The following is a 24,856-nucleotide window of genomic DNA, read 5'->3' on the forward strand; positions in this document are numbered from 1 at the left end:
GGGGAATAGTTACAGGGGAGAGGAGGGGGATGAATGAGCCAATTGTAAACTGGGGATTATTAGGTGACCGTGATGGTTTGAGGGCCAGATTGGGAATTTAGCCAAGACACCGGGGTTAACACCCCTACTCTTACGACAAGTGCCATGGGATCTTTAATGACCTCAGTCAGGACACCTGTTTAACGTCCCACCCGAAAGACGCCACCCTACACAGGGCAGTGTCCCCAATCACCAGTATGAGGCTCTATTCACACATTTATCCCCATGTGAACTCAACTCACCCAACTAATGACCACTGGATGCAGGAGTGCTCGGTCTGCCTCCTCCAACGCACTCAGCGTTTTTCCAACTTCAGGCAAGCAAGAACTGTTCACGTATGGATACAAATTAAAAGCAATTGTCAGAAAAGAGTGGAATATTGTTGAGTTGGCTATCTGAACAGCAAAAAATTTACATTTTGGCAATAACATAAAGCATTTTCATAGTGTTTAAACAGGCTTACTTATATTCTGTTTTCCTAAACTCCTGAAGTGTGAACTTACAGAAACTCAAATAAAGTTCCACTCTTTTGACAGAGATCATCTCCTTATCAAGTCTGAGATCACATCCACCTCCTCAAAGAAAGACACAAAGAAAAATTTTACAGAAATACTTTATTAAAATGTCAAATAAACCAAATTGTGATGTTAGTTAGTGCTGTTAAATTATATTGGAATGCAGGGGAGCTCAACTACAGTCCAAGAGGGTTTTCCATGCAGGAATTAATTTCTCCCTGGCACTTCATCAATTCATTTCAACCGGAGAGTCTCAGTCCACACACCTGGTTACCCAATAATAAATGAGTCCCTGATTAGAAAGCAAGGACAAAACCAGCATACATTACGTAGCTCCAGGACTAGAGTTGAACCCCATTGATCTTAAGCTAAATTCTCTCCATGGCTGGATTGCTCATTAGAACAAATGAAAGAGACAAGGAACCACTGCTGGGTTCTCTTTGTCTCTCCGAGCTGGCAGAATGATAAAGCGTAGAAAGAAGCCTGGGGACAGAATTGCAGATGAGCCAAGTTAAATGACATTACACTGTAAATCGAATCAAAATTCAGCACAGTCCAAAATAGTAAAAGCATTTTTGTTCACTGTAATTGTAACCACATTTTAGCTGAGTTTCTTTCAACGAATTTAGCCCTTGAATACAAATGAAATGAAGCTGTACAACATGCTACAGTCAGTGTGTCCATTTCATGTTCATCTCTTCTGTTTTCCCAGTAATTCTTCCCTGGTCCTGTCCAACATTTCATACACAAGAGGAAATAAACACAGAAACAAACATCCACGCTCTGTGTTTGTCACTGACTTTGAACCGTTTAGAATAACAACGACAATTATAAATATGAAATGGTTACAGGAAACATGTGGAGGGTTATTTGATCCAGAAAGATAAGTTGCTTGTGGGTTCTGAGGGAAAAGCATCAGTCAGAAATGTAGATTTGCGAGATTATATTTTCTGACATGATTTAAACAAGGTTAGTTGGGCATGAAATTCTGGAATGGGATGTTTGTTCAAGAAGTCTGTCTGGGAGAGCCAAGGAGACAGGAGGTCAAGGACCAAGTACAAGACACACCAGAGATTCCGTGACCGAGGCAGAAATCAAGTTCCAGGCTGCCAGAGGAAAAAAAAAGAGAACTGCCCCAAACTATGAGTTTCAATTCAGTTTCAATTCAGAAAGATGTTACCAACATTGTTTCCTAGTAAAGACCTTAGAAATACCAAGTCCCAGCTTAAAACAGGCTATAAAATAAAGTGTTACCTATTACTTTTTCAAACTATGAGTTGCTTGTTCGAAATGCCGAGAAACTCAGACAAAGAGAAAGGATAGACATGATTTGAATATAGTGCTCAAAGTGTAGTTCAGTGAGCTTTGTCCCGACCTAGCTGTTCCTCTATCTGGCTGTGTCCATGACTAAATATCTAGTAGGTCAAGGTTCATATTTTTGAAAAAGGAGGGATATAATTCATGTGTTCCAAGATTGTACTTAATCTTGAGTGAATATGAAATACTATCTTATACCAAGCTCAAAATGTTAAAGATAAGGAGGGGATGGAGGTGTTCTCCCTTCATCAGATCCTCCCTTCCTATCATGACACTAATGTCTATTAGATTGGGCTCCGACACAAATGGACTCAGAGCCTAAATTTAAAATAAAAAAAACATGCAGATGTTTCAGTGGTAGCTCTACTGTAATGTCAGAATTATGTTTTTGTGGTAAAATTCCAATTCCTTTGTTTCAAGACACTGAAATAAATGTGTCACTAATAGGTTTACTTATTAAATCAAAAATGATGAATGGAGAAGAAAGCTGTTTGTTTGAACGGTCTGGGAATGTCTGATAAAGGACAAGTGATCTGGGGTTATTGTGGCAACAACAACAACAAAAAAACAAAAAAATAATAATAATATTTGACCAACATTATGTACAGAACAAGAAATAAAAGTGCTAACAAGAACATTGTTTATAATATATTGCATATTAATACAATTTCATGTTTATTTTGTATCTTCCACTATGATTATGGGATCACGTCCATATTCATCCTGCTATGAGAATCCCCTAATCATATTCTCCCCACAATAACACACACGCAGCCAAATCCTCCACCTGCACACACACCACACTGTGTGCTCGCCTCCAAGCTCCAGCTCAGGCTCTACCTCCCTTATCCCCTGTATTAGATTCATTAATGGCACTGATCACAAAGCTAACTCCTCCATTTCCTCTCCTTTCATCTCCCTCGAACCCCTGGGAAGGATGTATCTGGTCCCAGACGCGTGCACCGCAACACGACCCCACCGGGCACCCGTGTGCAAGGAACGATGGTTCCAATCAGAGCCAAAGCCTTAGGTTCCTAGGATCCCATACGTCTCCGGGGTCTGCCTAGCACCACGACAGCTAGATCCGCTGCCTGTTTGACGCGTACTGCCTGATGAAGGGCTTGGCACTGCTTCACAGGAGGATGAGCTGTCGGTGTGTCTGTGCTCTCCCTGTATCACCAACACACTTCATCCGCCATGCATTTCCCCCCTCTGTTGTCAACTACCGAGGGAGGATGTATATACTTTTCGATATACGCAGGAAGGAAGAGACTCGACGGCGATGTGGGGACGGTATGGTAGGAGGCCGGGATGTCTGTTATATAATTCATGAGAATGGAGAAGTGCAATGTGATTTGTGGGGACGATATGGCAACCTGTGACCCCTTCACCCTGACTGAGAATGAACGGGAGATATGTCATACGGGGACGGTATGGGCACACTGGTTGCCCTTCAACATGATGGGCGGTAGTGAAGAGTCATCGCTGAACACTCAATTAATCAGATAATTCCCATGGCATGAACTATATGACTGCCATCTGCTTTCCGTCATGCCGGGGAGGTGGAGTGGTGGAGAGGCAGAGGGGGGATGGGGGGGAGGAGGGTTTGGAAGCCTTCAGACAAGCTCCATTATAGGTCTAACAGCAGATGGCAAGTCTAACCGGGGCCCACCCAAGCAGAGCTCACATGGTCTGGGAGAGGGGTGTTGTCGGAGGGGTGGAAGAAACATCAATGTGATGATCGCATGTAAAATCTCACAAACATTGTAATTGTAATCATCGTCATAATCATCACCATACCATGTCCAAAGCGCTCATGCGCCTCTGCAGAGCGTTGGCCAGCTCTGTAGCCTGTGCAGACTCACCTGTGACAACACAGGCCGACTGGGAGAGAGTCTCTGAAAAAGAAAGTGTACTTTGGCCACTTTTGCTGCAAAACTCCATTACTAAGCAATGATAATCATCTTTAAACATAGCGAGAATTCATTGAAATCAGCAGCACTCGCAATTCAACTTGATTTACGTGGGGAAGTGATGTGCCAAAGACACACGCACACACATGAATGAAGATGTATTCTTCCATATGCTCCCAACACACACTAACAATGAATTCATTCACACACAAAGCTCTCTTGGTATAATTACTATGCTCAATATGTCATAATCCAGTTGGACGGCCCAGGTGCATACAGAGGTAAAGAGTAGGACTGATGACTTTATGGATGTTTCCCTGACTGTGCAGAGAACATGATGGCTCTACCCTGCCCTGACTTGTATAGATGGCATTCACATCACAGACTGCAAACACCCTCCCTTACTTTCTGACAAACTTAAAAACAAGACTTGGTAGAATATCTTCATGGGAGAACAATAAAAGACTATTCTATTTCTCATCTACACTCTATTCCATTCTGACCTGGCATTGTCTCACACAGGACAAAACGCCTTTACGTCATTTATGTGGTATAGAAAATAGTGCTAACGTACATTAGGTCTATAAAGTATGTGGTTTTACTGTCGAGATAAACAACAATCATGGAAATATTGCACTTAAAAACAGTACAATGACAAAGTGATGATAAAGTACAAACAAAACAGTACAATGACAAAGTTGTGTATAAAAATGTATACAGATACATACCTTTGACAATGGACTCTGCTGCAGCCAAATCTCCTTTGTATGTCACCTACAGTAGAAATAAACTTAGTTTAACAACATGTTAGCATCAAACCTGTTCTAAAAAGCATTGTTCATTTTAGTGCAAATATATTTAGATTCATAGGCCTTACCCTATGGCTTATTTCAATGCTATAAAAACCATTAAAAAAACTTTACTTTCAGTCATCATATCAAGTAGTATTAGATACAATAGACAATGTATAAATTCACATCTGTACTTGTCCCTGTATAACAAACTAGTAATAAGAATACAGCTAGAGCTATGACAATGGCCTAATTTAGGCTAAAAGATATTGTCCCAAACTGAGTTCCAGTGTACCAGGCTTGCTCACCTTCCACAGGGTTGGCGGGCCCTCGATGGGCTTGGCATTGGTGCCACAGTACTGCAGCGCCAGATGAAGGCACTCTGTGCCAAACTTAAAGTCCGACTCGCTGCACTATGAGGACAGGACACAAGAGACGTGGGATTGTTGACGATGCATAACAAACGGAGTTAGTTCCTATTTCATAAACAGAGTTGAGAAAGTCTTCTGGGGACAAACAAAAGAGGATAGCTCACAAACTCACATCAACCATAGTTACATCTAAACAGATTTTTCATCTAGTCGGCTCGGGGATTCTAACCAGTGACGTTTCGGTTATTGGCCCAACGCTCTTAACCGCTAGGCTACCTGCCACCCCAATTCAGAGGAAAGTTGAGTTCATAACACTTTGGCCCAGTGCAGTGAGAACACATTGGAATCAGATTGCCGGCGCTGTAGATCGCATTGCATTGAAAAAGTGATATAAGCGATGAGCTCATGGCTTTTAAGATACTGTGTGTGGACTACAAAGGCTAAATCAAAGGCTAAATCATGCTACCTGAGATAATATGCGGGCAATATTTTATCAGGATTATAAAAGAGAGGGCCTTTTTCTCAGGTCCCTGGAACTGAATGAGAAATATGACTGGGTCCTGTGGTAATCGAACCTGTAGAATTCTCTCCCAGTACAAAGGCGTGCACTGGGGACAAGGATAGCGTGTCTCCCCTTTGTCTTTTCAGACCAGAGTTCTGCCAGGCTCAATGCATGTCAAACTACAAATGTGAGGCTCATGCAGAATATGTCCTACAGTGCTAACTTGACAGACACCTTACACTTCCCCAACTTCGATGGACACAAGTGGAGAGGGGGTGGTGCACTCCCCATCGCGCTAGAGTCTCTGGTTCTCACAAATACACTTACATCACAACAAATTTGTCTTAATTATCAGTGAAATGCTACTTGACTGGCCTTGACACTCCACTTCACTTGCATAGTGAATGTGCTCTCATTTTCAGAGTCAAAGCCAAAACCAACAGGGCTCCCTGGTAATCTAAAATTCGTAGGTGCCAGGAACCAAAATAACTGCAGACAAATGGGGCTCCAATTGGAACCGTACTTCGGCTCTTCGTCAAGGCTTCAAAACACTGGTATCGGCATCATCATCTAAATCGACCCAAGGTTCAAATAGCAGAGCTCTGAAGTATCTGGGCTGGTTGAAATATAAATATGGTGAATTTTTGCAGTGACGGATTTGTGATAGACAGAAAATCTTACAATGTAAAACTTATAAACCTACATTTTAAGATAAGAATCCACACATTTATGATTTTGGTCAAAGGGGTGATTCCTGACGAATCTAGGTTAAAAAAAATAAAAAATGATTTGGGAGATTTTCCCAACATTTAATCCATAGAAGGGTCCATTGGAGGAAGGATTATTGACATATTTGACATTTGTATCATAAAGCACAATTGAGAAATAATGAATTGAAGTTGGAACATTTGTGACATTATGGTCTTACCCAGGCCTCCTTTAAGACGTTAGAATGTTTCATCTGTAGGTGCTACAAAGAAAAATGTTTTTCATATGAAGCTTTGCCACTTGCTCTGTAATATAAGTAACATTTTGATTTCAATAATGATTTTCTTAAATGAATGTATGAATATTGAAAACATACCCTTTTCGATATGGCAAATGTTTTCATATATTCTTGAATATAGTATACTCTACAGGCATATCAAAGTTCCAAAGTGGGATCTCTGCTAGTTTTGATGTTATGGACAATTTTATACAGAGAAATTGTCAAAGTAGGCAATGTAACCAATCACAGCCCTCATTTTACTTGTATCATTGCACATCCTGCAAATCACCAGCAGAGGGCAACTGTTTTGAATCGATTTTCACAATCACTGTTTGTAATGCTTACAAATTGGAGCATAACTTTAACAGTAGAAGAGATCCCACTCTGGAACTTTGAAATGCCCACAGAGTATATATTGTTCAACAATATATAAAAAAATATAGCAAATCAAAACATTTTCAGTGTTGGGGGTAATGCGTTACAAAAGTACCGCATTACAGTAATGTATTACTTGTATCAGTAATGGAATATTATAACAAGTTACTGTGTTCAAATATTGTAATACTATAATAGTACTTTTTCAAGTAACGCATCCAATACTGGCAAATTGGGCCACCTTGATTGGCAAAGTGGGACACTTAATTATTTATTGTAAAGAAGGATCATTGAGAGGGTACATGAATAATATATATTCGTGATAAATTAAATGTATTAAAAACACTGGGTATTTTTGTGGAACATTAATAATTAATGATCTACACGAAATACTCTGCAATGTCAAAGTGGGGAAAAAATTCTAACATTCTAATTCTAACAAGAAAATATGAAAAATAAAGCACTAATATATCTTGATTAGATAAGTACTCAACCCCATGAGTCAACACGTTAGAATCCCCTTTGGAATAGCTTATAGCTGTGAGTCTTTCTGCCTTAGTCTCTAAAGAGCTTTCGACACCTGGGTTGTGCAACATTTGCCCATTATTCTTATCAAAATTCTTCAAGCTCTGTCAAATTGGTTGATGATCATAGCTAGACAACCATTTTCAAGTCTTGCCATTTATTTTCAAGCAGATTTAAATCAAAACTGTAACTGGGCCACTCAAGAACATTTACTGTCTTCTCGGTAAGCAACTCCAGTGTAGATTTGGCCTTGTGTTTTAGGTTACTGTCCTGCTGAAAGGTGAATTTATCTCCCAGTGTCTGGTGGAAAGTATACTGAACAAGATTTTCCTCCAGGATTTTGCCTGTGCTAAGCTCCATTACGTTTCTTTTTTAACCTGAAAAACTCCCCAGTCCTTAAAGATTAGAAGTATACCCATAACATGATGCAGCCACCACTATGCTTGGAAATATAGAAAGTGGTACTCAGTAATATGTTGTATTGGATTTTCCCCAAACATAACACTTTGTATACAGGACAAAAAGTGATTTGCTTTGCCACATTTTTTTCAGCATTCATTTAGTGCCTTGTTTCAAACAGGATGCATGTTTTGGAAAATGTTTTATTCTGTACAGGCTTCCTCATTTTCACTCTGTCAATTAGGTTAGTATTGTGGAGTAATTACAATTATTATTTAAATGATTTTTTTAAACCTTTATTTAACTAGGAAAGTCAGTTAAAAACAAATTCTTATTTACAATGACTACCTACCAAAAGGCGAAAGGCCTCCTGTAGGGATGGGGGCTGGGATAAAAAAATAAATAAAAATATATATATATACACACTGCTCAAAAAAAGTAAGGGAACACTTAAACAACACAATGTAACTCCAAGTCAATCACACTTCTGTGAAATCAAACTGTCCACTTAGGAAGCAACACTGATTGACAATAAATTTCACATGCTGTTGTTCAAATAGAATAGACAACAGGTGGAAATTATAGGCAATTAGCAAGACACCCCCAATAAAGGAGTGGTTCTGCTGGTGGTAACCACAGACCACTTCTCAGTTCCTATGCTTCCTGGCTGATGTTTTGGTCACTTTTGAATGCTGGCGGTTCTTTCACTCTAGTGGTAGCATGAGACGGAGTCTACAACCCACACAAGTGGCTCAGGTAGTGCAGCTCATCCAGAATGGCACATCAATGCGAGCTGTGGCAAGAAGGTTTGCTGTGTCTGTCAGCGTAGTGTCCAGAGCATGGAGGCGCTGCCAGGAGACAGGCCAGTACATCAGGAGGCTTACAGCCCAACACCGTGCAGGACGTTTGGCATTTGCCAGAGAACACAAAGATTGGCAAATTCGCCACTAGCGCCCTGTGCTCTTCACAGATGAAAGCAAGTTCACACTGAGCACGTGACAGACGTGACAGAGTCTGGAGACGCCGTGGAGGACGTTCTGCTGCCTGCAACATCCTCCAGCATGACCGGTTTGGCGGTGGGTCAGTCATGGTGTGGGGTGGCATTTCTTTGGGGGGCCGCACAGCCCTCCATGTGCTCGCCAGAGGTAGCCTGGCTGCCATTAGGTACCGAGATGAGATCCTCAGACCCCTTGTGAGACCATATGCTGGTGCGGTTGGCCCTGGGTTCCTCCTAATGCAAGACAATGCTAGACCTCATGTGGCTGGAGTGTGTCAGCAGTTCCTGCAAGAGGAAGGCATTGATGCTATGGACTTGCCCGCCCGTTCCCCAGACCTGAATCCAATTGAGCACATCTGGGACATCATGTCTCGCTCCATCCACCAACGCCACGTTGCACCACAGACTGTCCAGGAGTTGGCGGATGCTTTAGTCCAGGTCTGGGAGGAGATCCCTCAGGAGACCATCCGCCACCTCATCAGGAGCATGCCCAGGCGTTGTAGGGAGGTCATACAGGCACGTGGAAGCCACACACACTACTGAGCCTCATTTTGACTTGTTTTAAGGACATTACATCAATGTTGGATCAGCCTGTAGTGTGGTTTTCCACTTTAATTTGGAGTGTGACTCCAAATCCAGACCTCCATGGGTTGACAAATTTGATTTCCATTGATAATTTTTGTGTGATTTTGTTGTCAGCACATTCAACTATGTAAAGAAAAAAGTATTTAATAAGAATATTTCATTCATTCAGATCTAGGATGTGTTATTTTAGTGTTCCCTTTATTTTTTTGAGCAGTGTATATATATATATATATATATAGAGAGGACAAAACACACATCACAACAAGAAAAGATACCACAACACTACATAAAGAGAGACCTAAGACAACAACATAGCATGGCAGCAACACATGACAACACAGCATGGTAGCAACACCACATGACAACAACATGGTAGCAGCACAACATGGTACAAACATTATTGGGTACAGACAACAGTACAAAGGCAAGAGGGTAGAGACAACACATCATGCAAAGCAGCCACAACTGTCAGTAAGAGTGTCCATGATTGAGTCTTTGAATGAAGAGATGTAGAATGTTGTTGATCCATCCTAAGTTTTCTCCTATCACAACCATTACACTATGTAACTGTTTTAAAGTCACCACTGGCCTGATGTTGAAATCCTGAGCAGTTTCCTTCCTCTCCAGAAACTGGGCTAAAAATAGAGTTTTGGAGCTAGGAAGTATTTGTGTCGTGACTGGGCGTATTGATACACCCTCCAAAGCGTAAGTTAATAACTTCACCATGCTCAGATGGATATTCAATGTCTGCTTTTGATAACAAAATTTCCCATCTTCCAATAGGTTCCCTTCTTTGCAAGGCATTGGAAAACCTCTGTGGTCTTGGTGGTTGAATCTGTGTTTGAAATTCACTGCTCGACTGAGGGACCTTACAGAAAATTGTTAAACACTATTATTGCACACAGAGTGAATCCATGTTTTATTCACATTTTTACTTATGAACTTATTTAGGCTTGCCATGACAAAGGGGTTTAATACTTATTGAAAAGACATTTCAGCTTTTTATTTTCTATTTATTTGTAAACAATTCAAAAAACATTATTCCACTTTGACAATATGAGGTATTGTCTTGGCCAGTGACACAACAACATTTGAAAAGGGTCAAGGGGTGTGAACACTTTCTGAAGGCACTATTCTTGTATGGTTATGTACATAGATAGCTAGGGTTTTTAATGTTGATATCTTTCCAAGTAAAATGAAGCTATGCTAGCTTTCGCTATCAAGCTAGCCGATAGCAGAATTAAGGAAAATTAAATGGAACATTTGATCCTATTAAGAAAATGGATATCTGTTAAGGAAACATCTATTTCAAAATGGTATTTCTCCGTTCAAATGACCTTGGGGAGTGTTTAAAGTAACAGTGTCTCCCAGTTTGACAGTAGGCAATTGGCAGCAGCATACCACCCTGAATCCCACTGCTGGCTTGCCTCTGATACACAGAGTTGGTCCCGGTTGGTCCCTGGGTGGGAGACCAGATTATGCTGGAAGCGCTGTTGGAGGGCCAGTACAAGGCACTTTTTACACGGGTCCCCCAAAAAATATCCCTTGCCCCAGGGCAGTGATTGGGGACATTGCCCTGTGTAGGGTGCCTTCTTTTGGATGGGACGTTAAACAGGTGTCCTGACACTCTGTGGTCACTAAAGATCCCATGGCACTCATCGTAAGAGCAGGGGTGTTAACCCTTGGCATTCTGGCTAAATTCCCAATCTGGACCTCATCATGGCCACCTAATTATCCCCGGCTTCCAATTGGCTCATTCATACCCTGTAACTATTCCCCAGGTCGTTGCTGTAAATGACAATGTGTTCTCAGTCAACTTACCTGGTAAAATAATTGTTGTAAAAATAATGGGAAACTGCCAAAATTGTAATATTTTAAAAAGGTGAGAGTACTGTAGTACAAAAACCACTTACAGTCATTTTGATTCTCAATTACATCCCGTTACAAAATATGTTGTAATTAGACAGTGAATATTCTTCCTTCATGTTTTATAACATGATTTACCTCAGAACACTGTCATTTTACTTACCATTATGCCTCTGTTAGTCCATGGGATGCCACACCCACAATGATGATGTCATACCCATTGAACCCATTGTTTATCATCAAATACTTAGGTATTTGATGGGTATTGATTGTTGATTATGTTATTGTAGAATATTTAAATATATCTATTACAAAGCTTAAGAGTCCTACTTTTGTCTGTGTCCCATTTAACCAATACTCACCCTATATGGAATTGTTCCACAAATACGTGTGAAAGAGACATTTATACTCATTACGATAAAACATAAATATTGAATATGTTCTAACACAATTTCCATATAAACAATCAAAATCTGATGAATGCAATTCAAAAATGTGCCTTTTATCACAACGAAATTATGTATTGGTAAATCTAACACATCAAACGGATATCGTCCAAAAACATTCTGGCAGCTTTACGAAAAGATACATAGCCTACATATTAAAGCCATTAAATACCGGCTATCAAATCAAAACCCGACTTCAAATGCAGATCGCAAGATTCAAATAACCGGCGCATTGACCGCCGCGCAAATGCAAACTATGTCAGGTCAATCCTACACATAATAATGCATTGAAATGAAAGGCATATAATCAAAGGGATTACTTATCATCAAGGACCTAAAGTATTTAAGTCTAATGAAATCGACCAAACTACTGCAAAAAGTACCAAAGGAAAATCTACACCTTCGCTCATCTGATAGGCAATATAGTGGAGCTTCGTGCTGAATGGATGGCGTAAAAAAAAATCAAAATAAAGAGAATGTAATAGATTATATGTAATAGAGTGTTTTTCCAAGTAACAAATCCAAACACAGTTCATGTTTATATATTTTTTTACATTTTCATAAATAATTGCAAGAAAATTGTTGAAATACTGAAAAATTGAAATCAAAATACTACTCATAGTACAGAGCAAGACGTAAAGCTTCATGTGAATTATACTTCAAAAATGTCAAATATATGTCAACAAACATTCCTCCAAAGGACCCTTCTATGATTAAATGCTGTGAAAATCCCCCAAATCATGTTGTTTTTTTGTTCTAGTTTTGTGAGATATCACCCCAAGGTGAAATTCTTTCCATTATTATTTCACAAGTATTCTTGGATGTTTCTTCCTGTAGTAACCACTTTACTTCAATGTTATTTTTAAGTTACCTTTGCCAAGCCAAGAGGTCTTTTTCTGTTGTTCGATGGAGTGATAGGCTGCACAGTGCCAGAGTATATTAATGTGTCATTTCTTTCCCAGACATAACCATGCCATAGTGAAAATGATGGCACCCACACCACAATCTCTTCAGCTTGAAACCCTGCAGGTTCGAGCACATCTGGTGAACAATGGACGACTGTAAAGACTTGGTGTGATGTATGAGAATCATAAAGTCTTTTGTCATCTAGTCGCATTGCTGGGATTAATTATTTCTTAAGCATAAATCTCTCTCAGACTGTCATTTTATGTGATTCAAGGGACCTTTTAAAGCAATTATTTGACATTGAGAGAGAACATTCAAAACCTGCAGGACATGACTAGTGCTCGATTTGGAAAAAGGTTTGCAGACCTCTAAGGTTCTCTATTTCCCTGACCGGAAGTGGAGACAACTTCACAAAATCATTATCTAAACGTGAAAACTAACTACTGTACAAGGCTTGGTTTGGACTTTGTTTCAAGGTGCATCCTTGTTGGCATATTTCCATTTAAGAAAATCATTCAATAGTTGGTTCTTATATCAGTCACATCCCTAATTCAAATGTGCACGGTAAACATAGTCATTTTTAGCCAGGTCAAACAGACTGACTGATGCATTCACTTTCTGTTGAATTGAAACAGAATGTGAGTTTTCGTGAGATCAGGCTGGGTTCACGGGGCTATGTATTTTTTACATAGCCCCAAAATCGGGCTACCAGTTTTTATTAACTGGACCTTGGGTAGACTACAAGTAATGTTTTGTGTACAAGAGCTGCCTAGAAGTACCTACCCTCTGATAAGCCTGGTAGATGACATCATAGATGAATCCCTGGGTCATCTCACTGGCTCTGTACTTGGTTCTCTCCAGAGAATGGTCCAGGTAGCCCTCCAATGTGGTAGCAATCACTGTGGAAACCAGAGGTCGGATAGCCCCAGCAGCCTGCAAAATAATAAACGGAACAGAATATGTCATTCTTCCTTATTCTTTATGGCAAATACACACATCAATCCATAATGTATCAAATGGTTCCGATGCTATTGTGTCTTGAGGCTTACCACAATTGTTCTAGCCATGGCTGGATAACAACAATAAATACTAGCTAAACAACAGCTTGTGCATACAATGCTTTTTAAACAACATTCCTGAGATCATATTTTCTTGTGACCATGACGTGATTGTGGATGAAAATCCCCATTGTGCCAAGAACAAGTATGGTCAATGAGGTAATGGGGGCAAAATGACTTGCAAATGGAATGAAAGCAAACATGTGTTATGTGTGTTACACATGTTGTTAAAATCAAAATTAATCTCATGCTCTTCGGAGGAGACTGACATTTAATCATGATCGGGGATACTGGCAAGTTAATGAAGACCAGACTGCCGGCTTTGAGAGTCAGTCACACACACACACACACACACACACACACACACACACACACACACACACACACACACACACACACACACACACACACACACACACACACAGTCAGCCCCAATGTCAAAGAGCTCCTGCTCTCACTTCTCACTTTTGTGACCAGCCTTCAACAATATCATGTCACAGCTAGTAAAATGTAAATATGAATCACCATCTAAACATATCAGTGTCTTCCTTAGCCACTAATATCAGCCAATGTGGTTTACATTTGTCATGGCTTACAGTAGGTACACATGGCTACAGTTGAGAGCAATGAATCGGTCCGTCTGTGCCCCACTGACTGTGTCGCGGTGGAAGAGATAGAGGACTTTGAATATGTACAAACCCCTTGCTCTTTGGCAGCCATTGTTATCTTCAAGAGGAAGTCCTCTTCCACAAAGGGACGCACTGCATCATGAATGATGACCACCTTTGGTTTGACGCGGGCCATACCACCCTCTCACTCACTGAGGGCCCGACCCCATTGAATATAGATCTGTGGCGAGTAGATCCGCCATGTACCACTAGGACATTTCTGTGGTGGAAGCGGTGGATAATGTCCATCATCAAATCTAAGCTCTCCTTGGCAACCACCACAACGATGCTTTGGATCCATGGCACTCTGTCAAAGAAACAGTATGTCTAGTCATAAGTCAACAGCTTTCGCACTGCGGTTAGAACATATCATTCTTGTTGAGTATACTTGTTTCATTACTTGTGTCATGACTTGTTATATTACCATACATAACACATTCGGGTGCAATTATTTGCATACATTATTTCAACCGAATTCAAATGAAATGGTCACATTGAAACAAAAATACATGGTAGTATAAAGAACAAGTAGGCTATTTTGGACGTTGTAGAAAGTTTTGGGAAGTTGTAGAAAGACTCAAAATTGTAATGTGTGACCTGATGGATTCAGCAAAGATCTTTTGAATGGGATAATTTGAGACATTACAAAACCTCACATTTATTCAACGATAACATAAAAGAGCTTGGCACCCCAGTGAAATTGTTTGTTTACATGTGGCCACTGTCTTGTGCAGTGACAAGGTTAAGGGGCAGGACCATAAAACTACAGTATTCCAAACGGGACAGATATGTATTTGCATGCAAACATTCGACACTTCAAGTGTTACCTCTCGAAAGTTTGAATTGTGTAGCTTATCAGAAGTCTGTTGAGAAACGTGCAGAGCTGTTTGGGTGTCAATATCCCCGTTCTTTCTCCACTGCCACCGGCTGGAAGAACCACAGCTACCTGGAAATCGACACTGCAAAGTCCCGCAATGTGCTTGTCCAACCGGGCTTCGCATGTTGAGAAATGCCCTGGATCAACAGGCCTGGCCATGTCGCCCGTTTCCTCTTGCATGCTTCAGGACAATTTATTAATTTGAAGTTAAAACGGACTAACATTGATGTCACGAATATATCCTACCGGTATCCCCGTGTACCGTCCATTCATTATTTTATGGGCGGAGTCGCGTAGACTAGTGATTGATTCGATTTGCGCGGTCGAGGAAGCCCCATACGAGCTACACGTCACTGATGTTATCTGTGGGGTCTTTGCTGATGTTCTCAAGATTTCGATATCATCATATCTACTATGTATTTGTGGTTATTTATGACTTTCATGCCTTTTAAAATGTTGACTGCTTGATGCAATTGAGCATTCATTTACATTTTAGTCATTTAGTAGATGCTCTTATCCAGAGCGATTTACATGAGCAATTAGGGTTAAGTGTCTTGCTCAATGGCACATTGAGAGATTTTACACCTAGTCAGCTCAGGGTTTTGAACCAACAACCTTTCAGTTACTGGCCCAACACTCTTAACTGCCAGGCTACCCGCTGCATATTCATTTATTCAAGATTGCTTGATCTGGTGCAACTGTATAACTAGTGGGATCTGATAATTGTATGTGTAGGCCTATACGATATGGGATTACTTCACCTACAGTTGAAGTCAGAAGTTTACATACACTTAGGTTGGAGTCATTAAAACTCGATTTCAACTACACCACCAGTTTCTTGTTAACAAACTATAGTTTTGGAAAGTTGGTTAGGACATCTACTTTGTGCATGACACAAGTCATTTTTCCAACTTATAATTCACTGTATCACATTTCCAGTGGGTCAGAAGTTTACATACACTAAGTTGACTGTGCATTTAAACAGCTTGGAACATCCCAGAAAATGATGTCATGGATTTAGAAGCTTCTGATAGGCTATTTGACATCATTTGAATCAATTGGAGGTGTACCTGTGGATGTATTTCAAGACCTACCTTCAAACTCAGTGCCTCTTTGCTTGACATCATGGGAAAATCCAAATAAATCAGCCAAGACCTCAGAAAATAAATTGTAGACGTCCACAAGTCTGGTTCATCCTTGGGAGCAATTTCCAAATGCCTGAAGGTACCACATTCATCTCTACAAACAATAGTACGCAAGTATAAACATCATGGGGACCACGCAGTCATCTTACCGCTCAGGAAGGAGACACGTTCTGTCTCCTAGAGATGAACGCACTTTGGTATGAAAAGTGCAAATCAATCCCAGAACAAAGCAAAGGACCTTGAGAAGATGCTGAAGGAAACAGGTACAAAAGTATCTATATCCACAGTAAAAACGAGTCCTATATCGACATAACCTGAAAAGCTGCTCAGCATTGAAGAAGCCACTGCTCCAAACCCGCCATAAAAAAGCCAGACTACGGATTGCAACTGCACATGGGGACAAAGATTGTACTTTTTGGAGAAATGTCCTCTGGTGTGATGAAACAAAAATAGAACTGTTTGGCCATAATGACCATCGTTATGTTTGGAGGAAAAAGAGGGAGGCTAGCAAGCCGAAGAATACCATCCCAACTGTGAAGCACGGGAGTGGCAGCATCATGTTGTGGGGGTGCTTTGCTGCAGGAGGGACTAGTGCACTTCACAAAATAGATGGCGCCATGAAGAAGAAAAGTGATGTGGATATATTAAAGCAACATCTCAAGACAACAGTCAGGAAGTTGAAGCTTGGTCGCAAATGGGTCTTCCAAATGGACAATGACCCCAAGCATACTTCCAAAGTTGTGGCAAAATGGCTTCAAGACAACAAAGTAAGCGTATTGGAATGGCCATCACAAAGCCCTGACCTCAATCCTATAGAACATTTGTGGGACGAACTGAGAAAGCGTCTGCAAGCAAGGAGGCCTACAAACCTGACTCAGTTAAACCAGCTCTGTCAGGAGGAATGGGCCAAAATTCACCCAACTTATTGTGGGAAGCTTGTGGAAGGCTACCCGAAAACGTTTGACCCAAGTGAAACAATTTAAAGGCAATGCTACCAAATACTAATTGAGTGTATGTAAACTTCTGACCCACTAGGAATGGGATGAAAAAAAATAAAAGCTGAAATAACTCTCAACTATTATTGACATTTCATTCTTAAAATAAAGTGGTGATAATAACTGATCTAAGACAGGGATTTTTACTGGGATTAAATGTCAGGAATTGTGAGAAAAATGAGTTTAAATGTATTTGGCTAAGGTGTATGTAAACTTCGACTGTACATGCTTCAACATTGAAATGCCATCTAGTGTTCCATAGAACAATTTGGGGTAGGCCTACATATTTGTAGGTGGTCGACATGCGCTGCCACCCAAGATATGTTTAAAACTAAATTACTATGTGTAAGTAGCCTGCCACAGGACATGGATTTACATCAATGAAACAAGAACTTGAAAATGGCCCCAGGACATAAAATAATTGCAGGGGGAACATCAATAAAGTACGAAAAAAAAATACTGGGTAATAGTCCATTTTAAAAGTGGTAAATTAAGAATCAACATACAATAAGGGGAAATTTGGGTTAACATGTTTTATTAAAATGAAAGCATGAGCAATGACAGATTTTTGCAAAATATGTGTGATGCATATTAAAAGGTTTATCAAATGAATAGCAATACTACATATATATTACATCATATACATCTTATCGAAAACGTTTATACATATGTTATCATACTTCAGAGGACATGTGATATCATATTATATATGTACACATATTTACATTGTGTTGTGTATTTGCGGTGCTTTTGTGTTGGGAATCCCTTTTCATGCAGAGCTTATTTTATTACATTATATTGGCTGTAAAACTGTTTGTATAATGGAGTTATGAGCAGGTTTACATTGTCATACAAGAACTTAAATGACGCGAGTTATCTTAAAGTTCCAGACAGTTCTATTGGTCATGATGACCCCATTTAGGTTAATTTCATCTTATTAGCTAATGACTCATTGGTGCCCATTGGTCCTCAGATGTAGCAAGCAAACCAATGCCATTCACTTTTACAAAGTCACTTTCAGTGGTCCTCCTCACAACAAGCCAGTCCCAATAAAGAGATAATCCAAGACCACAGTCACAGAGGCATTCTGCAGTCCTGCTTTAGGGCTCTGCTTCATGCCAATTCTCATTTAGCTTAATCTTCCCTAGCCTCCTTTTGGCTTTGGCTTTGTGTTTGTGGAGAAGCTGGGGCCGAGACAAGGCAGGCTCCTCAAACTTCATATGGCTCGACTCGTTGTGTTGCCGGGAGTACCTCTTACACTTGCACGAGGTGACCACAGTGATTTTGTACGTTCTTGTGCTGCCTTCCTGGCACTGCAGCTGGATGCGTTGGGTGCGTGTCTTGTCGTTGACGCAGCGCCAGTCCTGACTGTTCCTCCGGCTCCAGAACTTTCTGCCGTAGCTGCCGCCGATCCAGTTGGGAAGCATCTGAGCGGGGAGGCACTCGCCAGCACATACTAGCTCCTTTATGGGGTTGATGCTTGTGCATTGGCCATCAGAGATGTACTTGGTGGACCTCAGCTCTCTACAGCCAACTTGGCTTCTCTGGTCTGTGAAAGAGAGTAACAGAAAAACGATGAGAAACAAACCACTTTGAAGATTCAAAATGTCCTTTTGTGGCCACAAACTATTTGGTTTCACTTTGAATCCTACTGCAGGTAACAAAGGGTTTTCGATCAGAAAACCTTACAAACACAGCCATCTATTTGGTTCATTTGGAGGTTTTTGGCACAGACTGTAAGCCTATACTGGTTACTGGCTTGTAGGGAGGAAATGGTGCATTGCACTTGCATGAGAGGAAGGGCTTTAGTGTTCTGAGCTATGTCAATGGAGCTGGCTTTCTTGTAGGATTATCAGCAGGCAACTGGTAGGACTATCAGCACTGTTCTGCTCCAGGCTACAGTTCCTCACTCTCCCTGTAATCCAAGCCAGGGCCCCATTCACAGACTGCCATACACCTCTGTGACAATGTGCCCCCTTCTCTATGACAGAGTTTGATGAATGAAGAGAGGAGAAGCTCCCTTTCTCTCCTTCATGCTCAGGGTCCTGAGAGAGCTCAAGTCAAACAGCGCCACAATCACAGACTTCCTGTGTATAGGAACACACCTCCATTCAGTGGCGCTGACACACGATCACTCCCCAAACGCTAGCCTGGCTGCCCTGGGTGACTCATCTCTGCTGCCCTGCTTGGACGCCTGCCAGGAGTGTGTGTGTGTGTGTGTGTGTATTGAAGATCATTGTGCCAAGCTTTGCCTGGTCTCACTCAGTGGGGGCATCTGATACTGTCTCTGCAGAGTGTCACTACTTAGCTACTGGCCAGAGCTGATCATGTCATTTTAGTAGTTACATTAAGAATGTAGTATATTAATTTCAAATATAATTTAGAGAACACCATCTCAACAACCTAATTGTAGAAGCCTCTATAAACCTGCTTGCGCTGGAAAAAATATGTCTATGCACTTGTCTTGAGAAATAAAATTAAAATTAAAAAGTAAATCAGTTAAAAACAAAGCACAATCTCAATGTTTTGATAAAGAATGCTGAACAATACTCACCAACTCGATCGTTCCCAGCAGTATTTCCCGCGCCTCTCCCGCCGTTTCTTGCCCGATTTAAAGAGACATTGCTCCGGGCATCCTGCACAGGAGTATCCACGTGTGAGTATAGGATCTCCGTAGCATCATTATTGAACGCCTGGCAACTCCTCACAAGAATAGAAAATAAGAATACAAGGTGGCACGACTTGCATGCGCTCAAGTGCATATTTGCTTCTGGGGATTTAGGGAATAAGCAGATCCCGTGTCAGGTAAATTGATTCTGTGCCTCTGATGTCTGCGGCAGAGATACTACGTTCTGAGCTTGTTTTATATAGGCCTGCCCGAGTCTAGTTTTGGCAACCGCTCAGGTGCACATCATGGGATCTCTTGACTGAAGGCTGGGCGTAACTGGATAACCACGCCCATGTGTCTGTGCGCTAGAGAGCCAGTGCGTCTAAAACATCTGGAGTGATCCTGTTCCTGTCTCTCCAATTGATGGGATTTGGTGCTATTGCGTAATTTGTGCTTCTTAAGATCGCAATCTATTCATCACATTTAATCTATTCAAAATAATAGAAGAACCCTCCACTTTTGGTCTTTGCAGTAATGTGTTCTTCTTCTGTTAAATGTTTTTTATATTTTTTTGTATATATATTCCCTCATTTAATCATCTTCCATGTTCTGACATGCAATCTCACCTATTCTTCTTAATTCAAAAATGAAAGCTGATACGGTCTGTGTAATTTGCTTTCGGTCTCTGTCATTCTCTTCCACTCAACCTCTCAATCCCTTGTCATTTTTATACCTAATGATTGGAGTGCCTAGACTAACTGGAGTCTTTGTGTGTGCGCAACTCATGGCAAGGAGAGATATAATTACTTCTGCGGGAGCATTCACTTCAGCCTTGTCTTCCAGATTTGAAAAGAAGTGTCACACATAGACACTAATTGTTGCTTATGTGAATGAAATCTGATACACTTTTGTTCAGTGTCATTATCATATGAACCTTAAATATAGGGCCCTCCTTCCTCCTGCGTAGAATACCACAAAGCATTGAAAACAAAGCAGATGACTGTATCTTGTCATATAATATCTGCCTGAATACATGTAAAGGTGAAGCCATAATATATTGTTTGTACTATTGTTGATTTTGTAACTAACGACCTTGTCTCTTTTTTACTTTAATGCAAGGCATATTTCACAAAAAAGTTATTTCACCTACCTCACTTCCGCCACAAAATAAAGACAATCAAACCATTTTATCCCAGGAGACTAGTAATACATGGATGGCTTTCCCGTCTACAGTCCTTTAGGTGATGGGGTGAATGGTACAGAAGTTCATACGATATACCACTGTCATGTTTCTCCTATCTAAAGGAGCAGAAAGCTGAGACAGCACCGTCTGTAGGTGTCCAGACCATGGAGACGGTGACATATAGGAGCAGATCAGGTGACAGAATCCTGTGGGAAGTAAAGGGACAGGCACACAATCCCATACACATTCCTGCACACACACACAGTGAGTTATTAACACATCGACAAGCAACATGACAGGAGTGTGTGTATTGACAGGAAGGGACCCTCATGTGGTAATAAGAGGGGGGGGGGGGACTAGAGAGGGACAACACGGGAACAAAGCCAAGAGAAAAAGTTCATGGGTGTGTAGAATTCACTATGAATCCCCAAGGAAGCCCACTGTATAAATGCAGACAATGGATTTGTGTCTTATGCTAGAGAGAGCTGTTCCCAGTTTGCCTTTAGCCACCAGATTCAAGGTACTGATTTCATTTTCCCAATTGTATATTACAATTGATATGAATTATTATGTCAAAATTGTGAAACATCCCAGTTTACTGTGAAGAATAGAATTGTGAACTTGGGCTACAATTCAGTAATAGGCCCACGATAATGTAATGAAATAAGTGCATGCAATTCAGGGAAACCTTTGTCACCCTGCAGTCAATACACTAGGTAGAGATAGTATGCCATCTACTGACCAGTCGTTGCCATTGTTGAAGGAACTCAATTGCAGCACGAGTGATAATGTCATATCATGAACGTTAAAATAATAATTATAATAAATAAAACAATATCATGATTGTTATCATTTAGCCTCACATTACACCAAAATCTATCAATTATTGCCTCCTGCCCCCCCCCCCCAAAAAAAAATACATTTCAGAAACCTGTGCAATCTGAAGATGAGGCAAGAGAACAGAATTCTTTGTTATGACAAAGAATATAAAACAGGGGTTTCCTGGCTCCAGGTAGATCTAGTAGGGTGGTTGGTTTGGTTTGTCCTTCATAGGTGATAGACATGTCTGAATTACTATACTTCATTTATTTTACCTAAAAGATTGATCAAGTATTTTGAAGATGTAATGATATTTAGAATTTCACTGCACATTCCTACAGGGGCTTCATGATGCTCTCCAGAAGTATGGAATCATGAGGGACATTGATGTCTGTCAACTTTACCTTGCCACAAAGTAGTCTTGTCATAACTTCTATGGAATCTATAACTTAAGTATTTCAAATGAGGCCCTATTCATTGCAAGGCTGTGGACGTGATGTGACCTGTAAATTATAATTTGTTGGAAAATACCAATCATGTCAGTATATGCCAGTATTATGTTATATAAAATGCACAGAATGCAAATGAACAAAATATTTGATTATAGAGGAATCGTCAATATTCCAGATTTTTCAAGATTCTCCATGCTGAGATACTTAACAAGGTACTGTAGCCAACATCACAAACAGATAATGATACTGCATATACAGTTATATTAAATGTGGGAATGTGTGACAATCAAACACTAGGCATGTCATATCAGAATAGCCAAGAAAGGAAAAATATAATTTTCCCATTTCCAAATCATAATGTTCTGTAAATGTTTCAAATTACCGAACTCTCCTACCATTCCCTCAACTGTTGCATGACAGAAAATTACCTCCAAAATGATAAAATAACATATATTTCAGGTAAATATTGCCATCTTTATTTTCCTAAGCATATGCTATAACATTGCATTGCATGTTCTGTGTGAGTTTGTCTTGATGTGGATCTGTGTTTTCCATCCTCAAGTGCACACATGCCTGTCCTGTTTATAGACTGTAGACCCAGATCTGTTTGTGCTCTTGCCAAGTCCATTGCTGTCATTGTCAAGCCAGGTTTGGCATGACAATGTCACATGGAGCTGTTAAGAGAGCAGAAACAGGCTGGCACCCAGGCTACAGTTCTTACTGTATGTTTTCCATTCCTAGACGCCCTGGGACACCTGACCTTTTGGGTTCTTCTTCTGCACAAACACCAGATGAAGAGGCTGGAGGACTGCGTGGCTGAGTTGAGGAACTTGCAGCATCTCCACACTGTCAGTGAGTGAATAGGGATTCCACTGATACTGTACAGTCTAAGGCCCTCACATTTGACATGGTTATGTGAGGAACAACAGATATGACCAGTGGAGGCTGGTGGGTGGAGGAAAAGAAGACAGGCTCATTTTAATGGTTGGAATGGAACAAATGGAACGGAGTCAAACGTGGTTTCCATATGTTTGATACCATTCCATTAATTCCATTCCAGCCATTACAATGAGCCCATCTTCCAATAGCTCCCTCCCACCAGCCTCCCTTAGATTTGACACCGTTTTGTAGATTAAAACCTGTTTGACAATTGCTTTTGCAGCTTTTTTCCCTGAATCGCTACTCACAACAGACCAGATATCGTCAATATGTGGTCCATAGCTTGCCTTCAGTGAAGCTATTGGATAGAAGAGGTATGTCAACAAATATTGAAATCATATTCCAAAAATGGGAAAATAGGCAACTAACTTGTGAAACTGTTACAATACATTGCTGTGTCAAGTCTGGGATCCTTGTTGAACCTAAAGTGATTCCCGGTTGACAGAGATGAAGCAGGAGGAGAGGAACAGTTCATTACAGCCGTTTAGTATAGAACACCATTGTGTCCCCCAGTTGGCAGCCGGGCAGAGACTCCTGCCAGTAGAGAGACTGGCATCTATGGGGAGGGATGACACCTTGCTCAAGGTAAAATACTGTACTGTACCAAAGGAGAAGAGCATTTGCCTTACATTGCAATTCACCAGCTTTTTTAATCTATTGAATTCAAAAATTTAGAAAATATGCAATCAATTTGATAATTTTCATCCGACTTGCAGTTCACTATGGATCAAGACAACATTTAAAGTAAGTCACAAATAAGGGATATGGGTGATTATCTCTTCATACAAATAAGCAATGTTACAATTGAATGTATGAATCCTAAAGTAGTGAATGTTCTCAATGTCTATTTATATGCGCTTCTCTGTGATGCTTATCTCTGCCCAGGAGCCCATTCGGTGAGATAGCATATCCCAGTGTGCACAGAGCCATGCAGAGATCCATCATGCAGTTCTCCACTGTGGACTGGAAGGCAATTTCCACTGCTGGGGGAATGGAACCAGCCAGGGGCCAACATCCTCACTGTCATGTTCAGATAACTGCACCAGAAACAAGAGGGGTGAATCTCAATTGTATTTAACCGATTCTTCATGTCCTCTCTCCTTGCACTGGAGGAGAAGATCCCAGGGGAGGAACATCAGATCTTCTCCAATATGCTTTGAGAAGAGGAGGAGGATGTGAGGAAATACAATTGAAATTCTCACCTGGAGGTCATACCACTGTGGTGTCATGCTGTATGAGCCTGTAGAGGGAGCTCTAGCTGAATTATACCAGTCAATAGAATCAGTTTTCTCATTACCACTACACAACAAACAGACACCCCAGTTCAATGTTACACAGTACAGGATGAACTGGAGGAAGAACTTTGGGAGTCTGAATCCTCACTAGTCTACGTTAAGCACATTTCCCATGTGAGTGGAGTCTAGTCTTAGCCTGATCCCAGATCTGTTTGTGCTATCATGTCAAAGCGGTGTCATACGAAACATTGTTTGGCATGACAAGGAGTGGCAAGGTTTGGCATGACTGATACAAACAGGCTGACACTCAGATAAGTAATCTGTCATACAATCAAAAGCACA

General features: G+C 40.7%; 1 protein-coding gene and 1 pseudogene across 1 annotated transcript; both read right to left on the minus strand.

Annotated features, from left to right (window-relative positions):
• Positions 1–660: 660 nt before the first annotated feature.
• LOC109903757 (D-ribitol-5-phosphate cytidylyltransferase-like) lies at positions 661–15,483 on the minus strand (annotated as a pseudogene).
• Positions 15,484–17,796: 2,313 nt separating this feature from the next.
• LOC109902063 (sclerostin domain-containing protein 1) lies at positions 17,797–20,656 on the minus strand. The gene is made up of 2 exons (XM_020498127.2): positions 19,833–20,656; positions 17,797–18,827 (listed from the first exon to the last, which is right to left on the minus strand). Exons 1-2 carry the CDS (start codon positions 20,038–20,040, stop codon positions 18,379–18,381), a joined length of 657 nt encoding a protein of 218 aa, XP_020353716.1. The 5' UTR covers positions 20,041–20,656; the 3' UTR covers positions 17,797–18,378.
• Positions 20,657–24,856: the final 4,200 nt, after the last annotated feature.

Source organism: Oncorhynchus kisutch, linkage group LG2 (assembly GCF_002021735.2).
Source record: "Oncorhynchus kisutch isolate 150728-3 linkage group LG2, Okis_V2, whole genome shotgun sequence".
NCBI classification, from domain to species: Eukaryota; Metazoa; Chordata; class Actinopteri; order Salmoniformes; family Salmonidae; genus Oncorhynchus; species Oncorhynchus kisutch.